General features: G+C 41.1%; 1 protein-coding gene across 12 annotated transcripts in view; it reads left to right on the top strand.

The window, feature by feature from the left end:
• LOC120556381 (A-kinase anchor protein 13) overlaps positions 1–17,388 on the top strand; it is a 121,619-nt gene that overhangs the window by 38,226 nt on the left and 66,005 nt on the right. For all 12 annotated transcript variants that reach the window (XM_039795942.1, XM_039795941.1, XM_039795940.1 and 9 more), the window contains 4 exons: positions 5,704–5,887; positions 7,319–7,502; positions 7,767–9,945; positions 11,350–11,438. In XM_039795942.1, the coding sequence (XP_039651876.1) occupies positions 5,704–5,887; positions 7,319–7,502; positions 7,767–9,945; positions 11,350–11,438 (2,636 nt within the window). The remainder of the gene's footprint in view (positions 1–5,703; positions 5,888–7,318; positions 7,503–7,766; positions 9,946–11,349; positions 11,439–17,388) is intronic.

The following is a 17,388-nucleotide window of genomic DNA, read 5'->3' on the forward strand; positions in this document are numbered from 1 at the left end:
ACATTAAGGTACCACTTCTGTTTGACCTCCACAGTCTGGTTCTGAAACTGCTGTGTGGACTAGGTTAGCCAGCTAAACCCAACCTGAATTATTTGCCATCTTATGATTCAAATCACCACACTCCACGTTTTCATTATTGTTCACACTGCCTGTGTCGGCCGTCCGACCGACTACATTTTTGGAGAAATGCAAACCCACGTCACGCTGTGGTGGCCAATCATGTAACATGTCGGTGTGTTTTGAGCTATGGTTTGAGGCGGTGTGAGAATCCTGTACAGTAAATAGCAAACATTGATAACGCTGCCTTTATCGCTGCCACACTACAAGGGTGAAAAACGAAACGCAAGCACTGAACTGCCCGGGAGTCTGTGTAATAGCTAAATGTTTCCTGCAACAACAAAGCACTCGTTATATATCTCACTCGTCTCTTTTCTTTCTCTCTCTCCCCCTGTGAAATAAGTTCCCTTCAAGTGCGGTTGGAAAGGACGAAATCTATAAAACTGTCATTGTGAAACATAAAGTCTACTTATGCTTTCTTGGGGGGGTTTAAGAACACAACAGGACGTCACACAAATGGGCCGTTTTACTGACACTCACCATTGGCCCAAAGTGCACAGATAGTAGAAAAAGACTCATTGGGTCATTTTTGTCTTATTCAAACAACCAGAATCACCCAAAATTCAGGAAACATAAACTGAAGCGAGTCTCAAATCTGATGTCTGTCAAGACACGTACAGTACGTTTGCAATTCATGACATAAAGGCTTCAGCTATGCTTTTTTTCTACAATATTTTAATGACCAATCATGTATTTGATTAACTGATTAAGCCAGTTGCACTGCAGTAGTCCCATAATCAGTAATGAGACAATGTAAAATAGAAGTTACCTGAAAGTACTGTTACTCTGGTTATAAAAGTACATGCAGAGCCCGCAGTCACTGTATATCACATTGTGAATAAAGAATGTAAAAACAGTTACTTGGGGAATATAATTAAAACACAACACAGCTGGATCACGTAGGATACATCTGTCTGTTGTTGTGGTGTTGAACTATAAATCAAAACCTAGCTTTAGTCGGAGCTGTAGCCCAAAACATGTTTCAGGTACCAGAGACATAAGTAAATCATAGCTTTGGTGAACCTGTAACCACATATCTTGGTATTTTTACCTGATAAATTACTCAATGATAGATTTTCTTTTATTAAGCACTGCTTGACACACAGTCAAAAATAATGAAGGCCATACACCTCTCTCTGCAATCACAAATAGAAGGTTGATGTCAATATGGTGTTAGTTGGCAGCTTATATGAACAGACTGACCTGAACATGAAACATGTCTCTATATGGACTTTTATCTGACTTGGGTAATAGTATGATCAAACAGAGCTGAGTATCTCGGTGCTGCAGCCCGGCCAGACACCAGTTGGGTTGTGAGAAACAGCTATGTCAGTGCAAACAAACATACATTTTTATTAAAATTAAAGTGGCAATTTTCTCCAGCCATTGACTCTGATGACTTTAATCAGTTAAAGGAAGCCAAACGAGCTGATGGGGATGATAAACTCTACGAGGTAATTGCTCTCTGTGAAGCAGCATAAACAAGACTTTGGGGAGTAGTTAGAGCGCTGCCTCTGCCTCTGGCTATTGTTAAGTGTATTGTTTAACTTGGACTTGGATATTAGATTGAACCAGTAGAACCAGCAGGATTTCTCTCCCTTTATTGTCACAACAAAAATGAAGACTGGAGATTGAAAGCCTTCGCAATACTTACAATGTTTTATTCCTTATTTGCTTGGAGCCTGAAAAGAAAGTCACGAAATCCAATTTTCAGTAATGACCTCCCTGCTGATTAGATGAGATCTGCTTGTTACTGTTGTGAAAAGTGTACAGCTTTTTTAAGATGGACACACACACACACACACACACACACACACACACACACACACACACACACACACACACACACACACACACACAGAGAGAGAGGCTCCTTTGCATTGAAGTCAGTTGTCGTGTTGTTGATGTTGAAGGCGGCTTCCTGCTGTGGTGAGTGATGTGTGCTCTAATAGGCTCTGCTTTACAATATGTCACAGCTTCAATACAAGACGCTCTGCTGCAGTGAACTGCGGGGAGGGAAGAAGAGTCCAACTCTGCTCTCCATTTATCAGATCTGTCAGATGATGGATAGCAGCAGACTATAGGTGGAGGTGATGGTGTTTTATCTCAGTCATCCTTCACGCTGTGGGCACGTAACAGTCACTGATCTCACCATAGCCAGCCGTCTATTGTCCACAAGAAAAATCACTTCATCTGGAAAGACTGTGCATGTCAATGGAAGCAACACCCAGCTAATTTCCTGGTGTGGAACAGTTGGCAACATTCAGTGTCAAATAATCTGTAGCCTATGTCAATCAATACCGTTTCAGCAAATTACTTGGTGATGTGCCTCAATAGCCTCAATAGCCCACAAATAGTCAAATTCGTTCAGATTATTTATCAGGATTTCAGGATTTGCAGCTTTCCCTTGTTTTATATTAGAATTGAATATCTTTATACTATTGGTTGGACAAAAGCAGCAACACTTCACTGTGGGCTCAGGAAACGCTGATTTATTTTTCTCTGTTTTGTATGAATTTTTTTTGACCAATTAATTAATTAATTAATTAATTAATAAAAGAAATAGATTAATAGATATTGAAAATAATTCTTGTGGCCCAAAGTTTCTTATAGATAATTAACAGTAAGTTTTGGTTGAGTAGTTTCATTGGAGTAAGAAAAACATTTGACCATTGCATAGCTAGTGAAGCTAACTAGCCAGTTAGCCAGGATCTCTGCCAAGGAGCAGTGAAGCTGTTTTGGTGGCTCAAGATGACCCGACATACTGCATGTTGGGGATTGCTGTACTGCAGCAAATAGGTTTAACTACATGTATATCCCAGCTGACCCTCCCAGCTGCCATTGTGCAAAAATGTAATGGATGTTAACAGCTAGTTTTGAGAAACCACCATCAAACCCAGCAGTAAAGCATTTCCTGCTGCTGTTTGGCACCTCACATTCCAGTCCGGCCCAGCTCGGCCAAGTGGAGCATTAAATTTGACCCATTAGTTATAGATTCATCAGGGCAGGCTGGTGCAGACTGGCCTGCGTTAAATGGAGTGAAACCTCTCATCAGCAGACACAACCAGCATTGTTAATGTTCCCTAATGGTTATTGTGGTGCTGATAACAGAATGTGAAATATGTTCTCTGCCCCCTTCACTGATCTGTTGGTTTTCAGCTTTTTTTTTTTTAAACTTTTTTTTGGACTGATTTTATCTTACTGTTGAAAATCTGCACAAGGCAGTTATAACCTCCTACAATAAATCTGAGATGCAATATAGAACTGCCTGTTTGCTCAAATAAATATCTGGTTTTGCGTATGGACACTTGAGGAAGTAATCTGAACAAATGTGTAACGTTACAAAGACAGCCAACACACTTTTATCAACTCCCATATTGACAAGTGCAGCACAGAAATCTACAGCTTCACTTCTTTCATTTTTACTCTTCACAATAAAAGCCCAACTTAAATTTACTCAGAACATTTTGCTAAGAGGCAACTCAATAAAATAGCTTACAGTACGCTAACAATATTTTTTTGCGCTAGATATCCAACAAAACCGAGAGACTGTGTTGTTACTAGGTTGCTATCTCGGGGCATGACCAGGCAAGGCCTCCCTGGGAATATTTAATTCTCTCTAATGGTCTAATGGTCCACCTTTTGATGTGAAATGACCTTTAATTGAACTCCAGGACTCACTTCCCCCACTCTTTTAAACAAGCTTTCCCCTTATCTCAGGCTGCCCTTTAAAATTGACAATAAATTTGCCAGTGGTCAGGCAGTAAGAGGTATTAATATTAACAAAAAGGATTGGGCTACTCCTGTAGACCCAGAAATGTTTTAATAATCTTTCTCAGTGAATGCAGAGAGAGATTTAATTAATACAGATTCCATTTGAGATGGTTCTCTGGAATAACCAGCAGCCACTCATCCTGGCTGGAATGCTAAAGGGAGCCTTTCTGAGTTTATTTTGCTTTGGCAGAAGTGTGTGTGTGTGTGTGTGTGTGTGTGTGTGTGTGTGTGTGTGTGTGTGTGTGTGTGTGTGTGTGTGTGTGTGTGTGTGTGTGTGTGTGTGTGTGTGTGTGTGTGTGTGTGTGTGTGTGTGTGTGTGTGTGTGTGTGTGTGTGTCTTTGTGTCTTTGTCTTTGTAGATGTGTAAAGGGGAGTGCTTCAGTGTTTGTACTTTATTACAAAAACACAGATTGACATATTCTGTGCACAGAAATGACCAGATCAAAAATACTGTCAATTGGCTTTAATCTAAAAATTACTGTATTGGCTTACAAATATTGATTCATTGTTGAAGACAGACTGAGACAAGCTGTGGTTTCATCTGTCTGTAAATGTGTAAAGGTCTGTTGTTTACTGGGTCACTGTGGACCCTGTACTGGGTCCTGTTCTTCGTATGTTGATAACCGAGTTATCTAGATTAGAATGTTGACGATGTGACACTAGTCTGGGTGTTTTTGGTTCTTTGAAGCTGGTTTAAATTACATCTGGAACAGTTGTCAGAGCAGCAAGTCCTCAAGCCCGAAACCTGCAAAAGGACAGGCTTATTGACCGTTAGCTGGATTATGACCAAGACATTTTACTGTGAACAACATACATGAAGTCATTTTCAGATGCAAATGGCTCACTTTCTTGGATTTAAAATCAAATGGCATTATAATTTTGGAAGAGAACATTCAGGTTATTAGGAAATCATTATGATTTGTTGGTGTACTTTTCACAACTAAATGTCCATAATGAAGCGTTACCTATACTTATATGTGATGAAATATAAACAAAATAAAGGTCTGTTGAGGTACTGTGAGCAAAAATACTGAAGCACAGCTAAAATAGTCTGACTGTTAAAAGACCAGTGGAGCCATAATTGCATTTCATTCACATTAAAATATATAAACTTATTAACTGAAAAATGTTCATTTAAAAAAAAAAAAAAAAAAAAAAAAAGCTTATCATTATCACTTAAACGTCTCTTGTAAGCTAACCTCATCACTCATAGTCTAACCACATTCACTGGTAATATCTAATGTTTAGCAGCCTGGAAACGTCTGAAACATGGTGGAGCACAATGTCAAAGAAAGTCACACCCGTAACAATGCAGGCTCACATATGAATCTATTGCCCCAGTGCATGCTGGGAGGGTTGCCAAGATACCTACTTCATGTAACTGTAATCACATTACAGGCATCAGGCAATCATGTGAATGCTGATCATTTTTCCAGGTTCTATCATTTTTCCTTTTATTTCAAGATAAGAGTGCAGTGTGTTATATAAGTTAACTTCATCCAGGATTAACACATCAATCCTTAAACTGCTTTCAAAGAAAAAAATTAGCTGGATGAGAATAAACAGGATTATGTTAGCCTGATAACAGCATGTTAGCCTGAATTAGTTGAAGCACATTTGATGAACAGGGCCCAGGTGTATTAGATGATGCCTTGGTGTTGCCAAGCTGCAGCAAGTGATGGTATGTTGACTATTGCGTATTGGCTGCCTGGACTGCTGCTCTCTTCTGTCTTTCTCTGTTTTTTTGTTTATTTGATTGTTTCTGTACTTTTGTATTTATTTCTGTATTTCTCGTCCTCCGTCTCTTTCTCAGACCTGAAACCTCAAGAGACTCTGCTGCATTTCTCAGCACGTCGAGGTCTTTTCCGGGTTACGCACTTCTTGCTTCAGCAGTCTGGAGCAAGAGAAGCCCTGCGATTGGCCAACAGACAAGGCCACACCCCCTCTGCTGTTGCAGCCCTGCGAGGACATGAACACCTCCTCAAGCTCCTCACACAGTAAGCACATCTTGCAATTACTGTCAAAGGCTGCGCACAGTATTAGTAAATAGTGCTGTTCAGTTTTAGCATAATTACAAAACAGTCAAACAGAAGGGAAAAGAAAAGTAGTGAGTTTCAGTGAACATTGCCCTCCTCTCTTTACAAACTTATGTTAATATATCAGAGGGCAGATGGCGTGGTTCCTCCAGGCCCTTGAAGGCAGCCTTGTTTGTCTCGTGTCTTCACGGAACAATAGAAGTATCCAAAGAGCATCACCACAAAGACCATTGCAGCTTAGCTTAGCACTTTAGCTGCAGCCAGATAGTTGAGGGCAAATTGAAAAGTTGTGTTGTACCAAGAGAATGAAGAGAGAAGGGAAACTATTCCGCAACACTTTTGCCTTCATTACGACTCCTGTGTCGACTGACCTTTTGGAGTACCTCTCCACAACATCTCACTATGTGTAACTTTACTGTAATCCGAACACACTGCAGTGTTGTCTCTACAGAGTTTAATGGGAAGAGGATATATATGTTTTGATGGCAGTTGTCCGGTATTATCCCTAATAGTGCCTTTTTTCTGAGTTACTTGTGAGGTCAGATTCTTCTCATCCTTTTCTAGTAAAACATTAAACTGGGGGGGTAACAGCTTCTTGGTAAATGGACTGAGACACCGCTTAAAGTGAAAATAGACCCTTTTTATGTCTTTGAAGCACTCTACTTATCTGCTGCTGAATAGTTTTCACTTAACTCAAAATGAAGATGCCACAAGCTGAAAGACAACTACCACTTAGTGAGCTTGCTCAGTGCCAAGCATGCACTAAAGTTGCTTTACAACTTACAGCTCCTTCTTTATGTGTTTGTAATTACTTTTCCCTCATGAAAAGTGAAGTCACTAGCAGCCTGGCTGGTGACCTCAGCTGCCGGGCCTCACAGCTAAAGCAATCCACCCAGGATTACGCAAACAGATCTGACTGACTGGGAGGTGTCTCCCCTTTACAGCACTATCTTTATGAACAAAAACACTGCACATACTCTTACCTTCAACACTTAAAGTAAATGCAGCAGGGGGAGTCAAGTTTTCTAGGAAAGCTTATCAAGTAGGTAGTAGGATATTGCAGGATGTATTTTACTACAGGGAAGGAAAGTAACATTTTTGGTTGACTGGTCAGTAGCGTCTGGAACTTTTTAACGTACCAGCTACTTAATTCCTTGACAGTGTCTCCATAGGTTCCTTGATAACCTGCTAAACTGCTAGAATAGACATACAACCACAGCTTTTGACCGATGGACTTTCCAAAATGCACATGGATTATTGAAAGAAGGGGGGGGGGCAGTGTGGATCGGCTGACATCACTATTAAAACCCTGTCTTGAAAGCAGTTTTGTGCCGTGTTAGCCAATCACGCTACAGGCCGTTCGGGATGATCTAAGTGTTTATTTCACGACAGGGCTCAGATGGACTCAGGGACTGAGACTGTCCAGCTGGTGTCAACGGACGCTCGGGTAGTTTGCCACCTCCCCAGGCTGAACACGCACACTCTGACGCTAAGGATCCCTCCTGGCCACAACCCTCCAAGCCTTCAGAGGAGCGTAGGCCAGCTGCTTCATTTAATATGCCATCTCCATGCCAAGGTGAGTCACTCCACCCTGCCCTTTTAGCACTTTATCTCTACTCACGTTGGCTTCATCCAGGAGCTCTGCTGCTGCTGAACATTGTTGGATTGTTTGTCTATTCACTGCCCAAATTTTTTTTAACCTTCAAGCTTAGTTTGTATAACCAGTGGAACACCTTATGCAATCACGGAGTTGGCGATTGATAAGACCTAGGAGGCAGCTCTGTTTGTTTCTCTGAGGGAAAAGCTAACGTTTATCCTCCTCCTTTTCTATATTCCGCAGGGAGTTTGTGTACTGGAGCTGCAGTTTGATTCTCTGCACACAGCCGCTGAATGTTGTGATGGTGTAGAAACGGAGATAACCTGTCTGGAGCGACTACAGCTGCCTGCTACAGCATCAGAGTGCCTGGATACAACAACAGAAGGGAGCTGGGTGGAAAACTGCTCAGTGGAAAGTCGCAGTAGTTTTGATTGTGGACATGGTGAGACTGGGAATGCAAATAGAGTCTTGAGTTTGTCTGTGAGTACTCCAACGTCAGACTTACAGCCCCAGGACCCTGGCCTCGGCCCCCAAGCGGACTGGGTGTGTCTCAGTTCAAACACTGGGAGAGATTACTGCCAAACAGAGCAGGAGGGAACGGAGCAGTCTGTTGTTTCCACCCAGAGTTTGAGTTTGTGTGACAGAAGTGAAGGAGCACAGAGTGGGGCAGAAGGGGAGAGCCTCACTGTGGGAATCCTACCACCAGCAGGCTGTGATAAACAGGCAGAGGAAACTGATAGAAGAGAGGCTGTGATCTGGGAAGGACAGGAGGCCACTGAGGGAAAAGACGGATCAGAGCAGGAAGCAGAGGACAGCACAGCTAGAAGGAGGGAGGAGGAGACCAACTCAGAGTCATCAGATCCCATAACGCCCAGTGGAGTCACTAAAGCTTCGATCATGGGCCAGTCCCCGTCATCAGAGGGCTCAGAGGTATCGGACACCTCTGATTCTGAAATGAAGGAGTGTTGTCAGGAAGGAGGGACTAGTGGGCAACTTTGCCAGGAGCTCTGGGACAGACTCTCTTTAGAGGAGGAGAAGGCAAAGAGTGAAGGGTTAACAGACCCTGTATCAAACCCAGGGGACCTCCCCAACCCATCGCTGATAGACTGTGGTGATGTAATCAAGGAGCCTGAATCTGCTGTTCCACGTCTCTTGATAGAGAGCCTCCACGAGGGGGAACCTCCAGCAGACATAAACAACCTGGAACAAAACCAGGAAACAGCTGGTAGGGATTACGCTACAGAGCAGCAGTGGGGCTTGGCTCCAGAAACCGGTTGTCATTCTGGGAATTGTACTGGAACAGTGAGTGGTAAAGAGGTAGGTGGCGAAGACAAAGTCGAACCTTCTGGATACAATATTGAAAGTACCAGTTTTCCTATGGATGAACCTGACAATACAGCTGATAACTCCATGGAAGATTTACAACCAGATCCATCACCTGAGCCGTCACCTGAAATGATGCCCAGCAACAGACATGCTGATCATGATTCAGGGATGACCCCTGTCCTCTCCAGTGATGATGATAGCAGTTTCCGATCAGTCGGAAGCTCCACAACAGATCTATTCCACCCCACTCAGGACAGTGCTAGTATGGAGGATCAGGACTTGCTTCAAACCAAGATAGCAGATCTGTCCTCAACAGGATTCAAGACAGAGGATGATTCAAACCCTGGTGAGAGCAATGAACATGCACTAACCGTTGACGCAGGGCTCCCGTTGGAGCCGGGTGCTGTCAGTGCACTGACAGTGACAGACTGCAGCCAGACTGGCACTGAGGCTGAATCACAACTATCACCCATCCTCCAGACCACTGAGGCTTTTAATCCTCAGGGGATGAGAGAGAAACTCGCCCCAGAACTTTCCAAAGAGGATCTGTCGTTAGGTCCGGCCTTGTCAGAGAGCGGGGATGCTCCGATGATGAAGGCAGATGAAGGAGAAACTGGAGAGGCCATTGACTCTGAACTGAATGCAGTGATTGAGCATTCGACATCAGAGGTCACCAGTAGGGTTTTATTTGAACCCAGTTCATCTGTTGCAGAAGAAAGTGAAGTGATTGGCACGGTTGAAGGAGACCATCAGTCAACAGAGACCAGTGATGAATCTGCAGTGGCCTCAGCTGAAAAGAGTGAAGACCTGCAATTGGTGCTACAGCAACCCAACCCAGATAATCCAGAGATGACAGCAGATGAAAGGTCACCTGATGAGGGGTCAAGGCACTCAGAGGATCAGGTCAATGCATCTTCATTAAAAGGTGTCACTCCACTTTCAGATAGCGCAGATGTCAATGCCTTGGAAGTAGAGCCTCCTCGTCCAAACAATGAAGCAAACAGTGGACCTGATGTTGAGAATGAGTTGACTGAAAATCCAATGACTCTTGACGCAGTGGATGGAGCATCACAAAGCCACAGCAGTGCAATTCAAGGTGGGCAAACACTGATTTATTTCAGTCCCGGTTCAGGTTTATTCTAGTTCCACACACTCACATACATCACAGGGCAATATGTTTGTCAAAGTCTTATTCCTAAACAAATATGCTAAATCATATTCAGTCCTTCTGCGCTGATTAATGACAATAGCTCCACCAAGCTAAATGCAATATAGCTCACAGTAATAGAGGTTTTTGTTTGACATCCCGTTGTGATATATTGTTGTTGTGAAGACATGCTTTGCTTAGGCTTTCTGATGTTTTGGTGGTCATTGTCTTTCTAATGAGAATTTAGGATTTCATTTTTTTTATTTAAAGAAAGAGGTCATTTCAAAACACTTCCCCTAAAATGAGACATTAGCTCAATCATTTCACCACATCAGTTCATGCTGGGACACTGGGATACATTGTGGCCTGTTATGTAACAGGAAATAATAAGCCAGTTCATATCTTTGATTTCTTAAGCCATGTATAGTCTGACAACGTTTCACTTTATATTCGTATGTCCTCTGTTAGTCACGCACACAGGCACACTCTGGCTACAGCATGCAGTACTGTATGTCAGCAAACACAGTCACATTACCAGTGCATGTGACCAAGGCTCAAACACAAAGCTAGAAGGCTGGCTTCTCTAAAACAAACATACACAAGCCAGCTGATGAGTGAGGCCGGCAGAGTCTCTCTTCTCTAAGTGAACTTCCAGCACTCCTCTGTCTGCAATGTTCACTCATCAGGAATAATTGTACTGGACCCAAGTCCAATAAAGAGAGGTCAAGGGCAAGGTTGGTGCTGTGCGTCACACAAAGACTGGGGTGTCATTATGAACGCAGGGATTTCTTTACAGCCTGACGGTGGCCTAGCATCAGGTAACATAATAGGCCATTAGAGACGAGCTTTCTGTTGTTTCATGGTTTGGAAATCAAGATGTGTAGATTCAATCTAGATTCTAGTGGATGTTTAAAAACACAAGAAAGTCAGAAGTAGTCTCTACTTTTTCATGGAGAGTCATTTTTCTGAGACTTTTCCACTCCATCTAGCATTCCTTAAGTCATGTTCACTGACACAAGCCTTTCAACATAATTTCCTTTAATCCATCACAAATACTTTTACAATACCATCAATGCCCTATTTGGTTACTGTTTTTAAAACCAACGAATGATTCATTCATTTACATTCAATGGTTCTTGTCCCTATGGGAAATGTAGCCTTAAGGAAGGTTTTAGTACATAAAAACTATAGACACAAGCTGCTACAACCCTATTTCAACAGTCAAACTTCTCAGTGTATCTGCAGTGAGGATAGATAGTCCCACTCCCTTTCACTTGAAACACTTGTTATTTATTCCTATAGTAGAGGATTAGCCACTGGACTGATTGCATTGTGTTGTGTGCGTTTCTCCAGTTGTGGAAGTCATCATGTCGAGAGAAGAAACTGTAATTGGTGCAGGGGAGGAAGAAAATGGCCCCTCAGAGGAAACCGACTTCTCCATGGTAAGTCTCTACTTTAGTTGTGTGATTCAAGCTCTGCTTTATGGTTGACGTAGGTTTGATTAACAACATGAGTCTAAGATGAATCATTGTTTGATGTTTTGATCTCTGTGAAACACCCTAAGTAGCCTTTGGCACCAAGGTGTTGGGAACAAACAGGCAGCAAAGCTCACTTCCTGAGTTATTATTACATGACCAGGGATCAAATGTGACGGGAAAATAAAGTTGGATAGACTTTATTCACAGCAGATATTTTGACTTGTCAAACACAGGGGTAAATAATATCACTAATTGCTGCATTGCAATGTTATTACATCCACATGGGCTTCTACTGCTATGACAAGTCAAAATGTCAAAGTGCTCTGATGCTAGAAGCAAGATTTATTCTGAACAAAAAACTCAAGTTGCTCTCAAGTTTACTGTTAATATTGTTGGAAAACCTTGTGTTTTTTGTGTTTTTAAAAAGTCTGGCATTTAAGGCAAAGTTACACTTTTTTATAAAACATATTTAAGAGATTCATTACAACAGAAATGTATTAGAAGTTTATTTTTTATTTTTTTCAACTTTCTAACATCCATCAACCCTCCATTCCACCCCACCACCTCATACGTGTATATCTCTGGGTTTCAATAAATAATATAAACAGTAATAAAACAAAGAGAAACAAGTTCGCCAGCAAATCATCAAAGATAAATATCTTGAAAAATGGTATCTATTGAATACCTATAGTAGACTTAAACATAAATAAAAATATTAATGTGCATGCATTGACAGTGGGTTCTATCAGCCAGGTACAGTAAGTATACATGTTGATACATGATACAAGACAAGTTCATAGTGAGTCTGAATACGACTAATTGGTAACTTCCATGGTTGCACATGAGTCAATTCAGTGGCCACATGATTGAATTGTGACTCATTTCCATTCATAACAATTTTAAGAATTCTGCATCCTGTTAGCATGGCCAGTTTGTAAAAGTCATGCATCTGTAGATTTAAGGCACAAAGTCACTTTTCATCTACAGAGTTTAATTCGAAATATGCATGAAAGTAAAAATACATACTTTATGATGTTAAATGTACATAGAGTATACATAGGTCATTATTGCAAACAAATTGCAAAGCTTAATCCGTAACAACATTTAGCATTTTATGTTTGACTTCTACACTTACTGTAAAATCCTACATCATCTTGTGGGAGGCATGTTATGCAGTTGAATTACCACATGGATACCATCTTCAGTAGACAAGGCTTTACTCTGAAATGTTGCTGACTGACAGATTCCTCAGCAGCCATAGACTGGAGTGGCTCTGCTTATTCCTGGCTTGCGGTCTAGGTCAGTGGCATGTTTTGAATGCCAGATGTTTGACTTGCGGAGGATATACACACAGTCTGCACTATGCTAGGGTCGCCAGCAGAGGGCGATGTAACCTCAATGGCATCACTGGAGTTTTTCCCCTTAACCAGAAAGAGAATTTAATGACATGCCATTCGTTCCTTTTGAAATCAATTTCTATGATGGGCAGGTCGATTTTGAGTCATGCTGGTGCTCAACAAACTGTAGGAGTTGAGATGAGGAATGACTTGTTTACTTACTAGAGATGCATCCTCAGAACTTATCTTTAGCATTATAGTTTACACACTTTTTGAATCATGGCAATGTTTAGATGCATTAGAAGAATGTGAAACTTATAAAGAAATAATAATTATTATAGAATAATCATCAACCATCATGATTTATTTGGCATATGATACATTATTTGTAATGTGAAATTAAAGAAAGTTAAATAGTGGGCAATAAAAAGTATATAGACTCTAAAACTCCAGACAACAGCAGATAATAAAAGTGACTAGATGACCAGATCTAAATGATGGCAGCCACAACTAGCTGCATAAAAGGAGATGTAAGGTTAAAGAAGTACTTCAAATTGCAAAGTGTGTCAGTGTTTTGAAAATATGATAAGATAGTAAGCTATTTAGACAGCAAAGCTTTTAATGCTGGTTATTTCAGCATGTAGGCCTATGGCATATTTCATATTTTAGAATAAATGTACTTGTAGTTAGCAAGCCGCAGAGCAACACTTGAATGTTCATAGCATGGCTTTCATCAGGAGATGTGAGTCATGTCCTCAAGACATGAGCATGAGATACATTAGATTAGATTATTTTACAAATGGAATTCATATAAACACAGCGAATAAACACGCAGTGAAGTCATGGCAAAGTCTACTCTAACAGAAGAAAGCAACAAATAAGTTACTGCCGTTAAGGCCTGTTCAATAAACACATTTGGCTACCGATGTTGCTTTATGTATGTGGGGAGTTTTTGCATTCACCGCGTTGTTCTTTAACAAGGCTGTGGATGCAGCAGTGGCTTTGGACTTGCCATTTTGAATTTTCCAGTATAAACAGCTCATCCTGTCCGTAAACTCTACAGCCAAGGGCCAGAAAAGGCCGCGCCAACAATATAATTCAAACAAGAATGAAGTGTATGGTTTTGAACACCTTTTGTATTTTAATCACGTGTCTATATCTGTGATATATCCTTTATGTCACAGTATTATTTACCAGATTGGCCAGACATGATTGTTCTGCTATATAGACAGAACCTGTAGGTATCATATGCTTGGTTTATACAGAAATTTACAAAATGTATTTATTTTTTACTGATATGAATTTGTCACAAAGTCCCTGTCTTAATAAGCTGGATCTCACCTCTTTTATTTGTTTCCTTGCTTTTCTTACTTGCACTGCTTGTAAGTTACTAATGGAAAAAATCTGCCAGTCTTATTTATTACTGCTGTTAACGTGTGTGTGTGTGTGTGTGTGTGTGTGTGTGTGTGTGTGTGTGTGTGTGTGTGTGTGTGTGTGTGTGTGTGTGTGTGTGTGTGTGTGTGTGTGTGTGTGTGTGTGTGTGTGTGTGTGTGTGTGTGTGTGTGTGTGTGTGTGTGTGTTGTTTACCCCCTCATAATGTAGAACAATGGAGTAATTCAAGCTAGGAAGTTGTTGTTTTTTCTGTATTTTTTGTAATGTATTCTTTCTGTAAACTATAGCAGAGCAATATAGAGATTGTCAGTTTTCAAATCCAGTACACAGCAGTTTGTAGTCAAAGTTGATATTTTTTGTGTGCAAACTCTGTGGTTCATTTGGTTCAACGGATTGAGACCCCAGGTGCTCTGTGAAGGTCGGAGTTTGGATGTGGGGAGAATTTGATTTGTTTGGGACCGCAGGGGATTCACGCCTCTTGTGCTGTTGGCCAATTAAGGGTGGGACCCGAGGTCAAAGCTGGATTCTCATGTCAGGGACAACCCACAGACTGTAGGGATTACCACACGTTTACATGGATCTAAATATCAACCACAGTGTGCACGCTGTTTTTTAACCCAACTATGACAACAATTATAACAACAATTATATTTCTTATAAGGAGCATAAGGACAAGAGATCTGATGGATAAAAGCAAACCTTGAAGCCTACGACCCCTCAAACAAGGGGCAGAATATTCATGTATATTTGTATGAGCTCCTGTCCAGCTGCTGTCATGGAGAGTGGTAGAGAGGCAGCACGTTTCTGTGTACAACGAGATATACATAACTACTTGTGTTGGTATATTTATTTTAACAATAAAATGTCTTTTAAAAGAAGGATATCTACATACAGTGGTGCTCATAAGTTTATGAACCCATGCTAAAGTTGACTGAAAAGAGGAATAAAAACATGAGGAAAAATCCAACCTTTAAGGACACCAGTTTTCTTTGTGAATGAATAATGTATCGTAAATAAATAAATGTTCTTCCTTTAAAAAAATAAAAGTTTCAGTCCACCCCTATGTTAAATTCCCATAGAGGTAGGCAGATGGTTATTTTTAAAGGCCAGTTATTTCATGGATCCAGGATACTATGCATCCTGATGAAGTTCCCTTGGTCTTTGGGATTAAAATAGCCCCCCCACATCATCACATACCCTTCACCATATCTAGAGTTTGGCACTTATCATAAAATCATCTCTCAATGCAAATCAAACCAGCTATTAGGTTAACTGAAATAAAACCATGCCAATTTCTTGGTATGGTGAAGGGTATGTGATGATGTGGGGGGGCTATTTTAATTCCAAAGGCCAAGGGAACTTTATCAGGATGCATAGTATCCTGGATCCATGAAATAACTGGCCTTTAAAAATAACCATCTGCCTACCTCTATGGGAATTTAACATAGGGGTGGACTGACTTATGCCCCCTGTATTTTAGGGAAGAACATTTATTTATTTACGATACATTATTCATTCACAAAGAAAATTGGTGTCCTTAGTTATTTATTTTTTAAACTAATATCGAATATATTTAATATAAATATATATTATATTTAATATAAAGACCGTAATAGACCTCCTTCTCTCTGCACCCTCTGCACTGCTAAACAATCAGCCCCCTAGCAAGAAAGCTATCTTACCAGCCAGCCGGCCAACCTTTAAATTAGTAAATGTAACAACTTAATGTTTCATTCACACGATCTTGTTACATCGTAGGAAAGTACGTAGCTAGGCGTTCGGTTCCCCCGTGGGGAGACTTCTTTGCCGAGAGAAGGGATGACAGCCCAGGAGAGGGACAGTCTGGTTAGCCATCTCCCGGTGTCCGCTGTCATCCTTCGGGGAGTGAAGCAGAGGGACCGTAAGCTCTGTTCGGTTTTGCCGCTGATTCGATTCCTTTTTGAATGAGGAATAGATTACTGCCGCCTGCTGGTATGGAGAGTTATTTCCTCTCACACAGGCGCAGAACGTACGTGGTACTTGCCGTCGGCTGTAATCTCTGCGGTGTGTTCCAGTGCAAATTTTTGCGACAAGGGTCCAAGTGAGGCGACGCCACAGTTGTCCTTTGCCTCCACAATTTCCTGGCCGTTGGCATGGTGTGTCAGGGCCCTTAGTTGCATTTATTTCTCTTCCTAGTATGGCAGTGAAATCTGTTGATAGTTACATTATAAAGTTCTGTCATTTACGTTCCTTCTTAAATCCAAGTGATACTTTCACATCTGAATAGCTGTGAGTGTCTGCATACATTTCACAATCTGCACGGGTGTCTTTACACACAGACAACCAGATGTGGATGTACACAAACCTGTGCGTGTCCGCTGTCCACCGTGCTGTTTGTGTCCATGTCGGTATTTGAATATATCAGGCTTAGTGCTCCCTGTTTGGATGATTGCCTTTGAGCTTGTGTGCTGAAGATAGACAACAGATTAATCAGTAGCTTGCAATATGCAGTAAGAAATAACAATAATGGGATCTTCTTATCGTTTTACAAAAGTCTGTTGCCTAATTAAATGATTCCAAGCCTATTGTAATTAAAAGTGATACAATTAATTACGTCTGTTTTTGTTTATAATATGCGAAGACTTGTCTGATGTAGTGCGTAATAGTGGGACACCATTCATAGCAATCATCATCAATTACATTTTGCATACTTGTGCCAAATTGTGATACAGTATATATTCCTATATAATTTGTAAAGAATTAATATTGCAATTTCAATTTCAACGCCCAGGCCAAGACATAATAAATCACATGTGGGACAAAATATGGAGTGCAATCTGCACTGGTGAGCTAATTCTAGCTCTGCCCCTTGTGGATGAATATGTAAGTGAGACCTTTTTTTTGCTGCTTACAGTACTGCCTTTTCTATCATGTAAGAAAGGTGAAATCACACCCAGAGTACATCTTCCTCTTCCCAGCAGGGGGTGTTGAATCTCTCAACAATCTCTTAATGGTTGAATCACACTAGGTGAAGTAATAATGCCCCCCTGTCATCTGTCACACTGTAACAATATACTACTTTGGCTGGCTGATTTACAGGATGAGAGCAAGACATCTACCGCCTCACTGGGAAAGAGAGAGAGAAATTACAGAGAAAAAGAAAGACCAAAGGCATGAGTCAGGAGAGAAGTTGAGAGGCGACTGAG

Source organism: Perca fluviatilis, chromosome 3 (assembly GCF_010015445.1).
Source record: "Perca fluviatilis chromosome 3, GENO_Pfluv_1.0, whole genome shotgun sequence".
NCBI classification, from domain to species: Eukaryota; Metazoa; Chordata; class Actinopteri; order Perciformes; family Percidae; genus Perca; species Perca fluviatilis.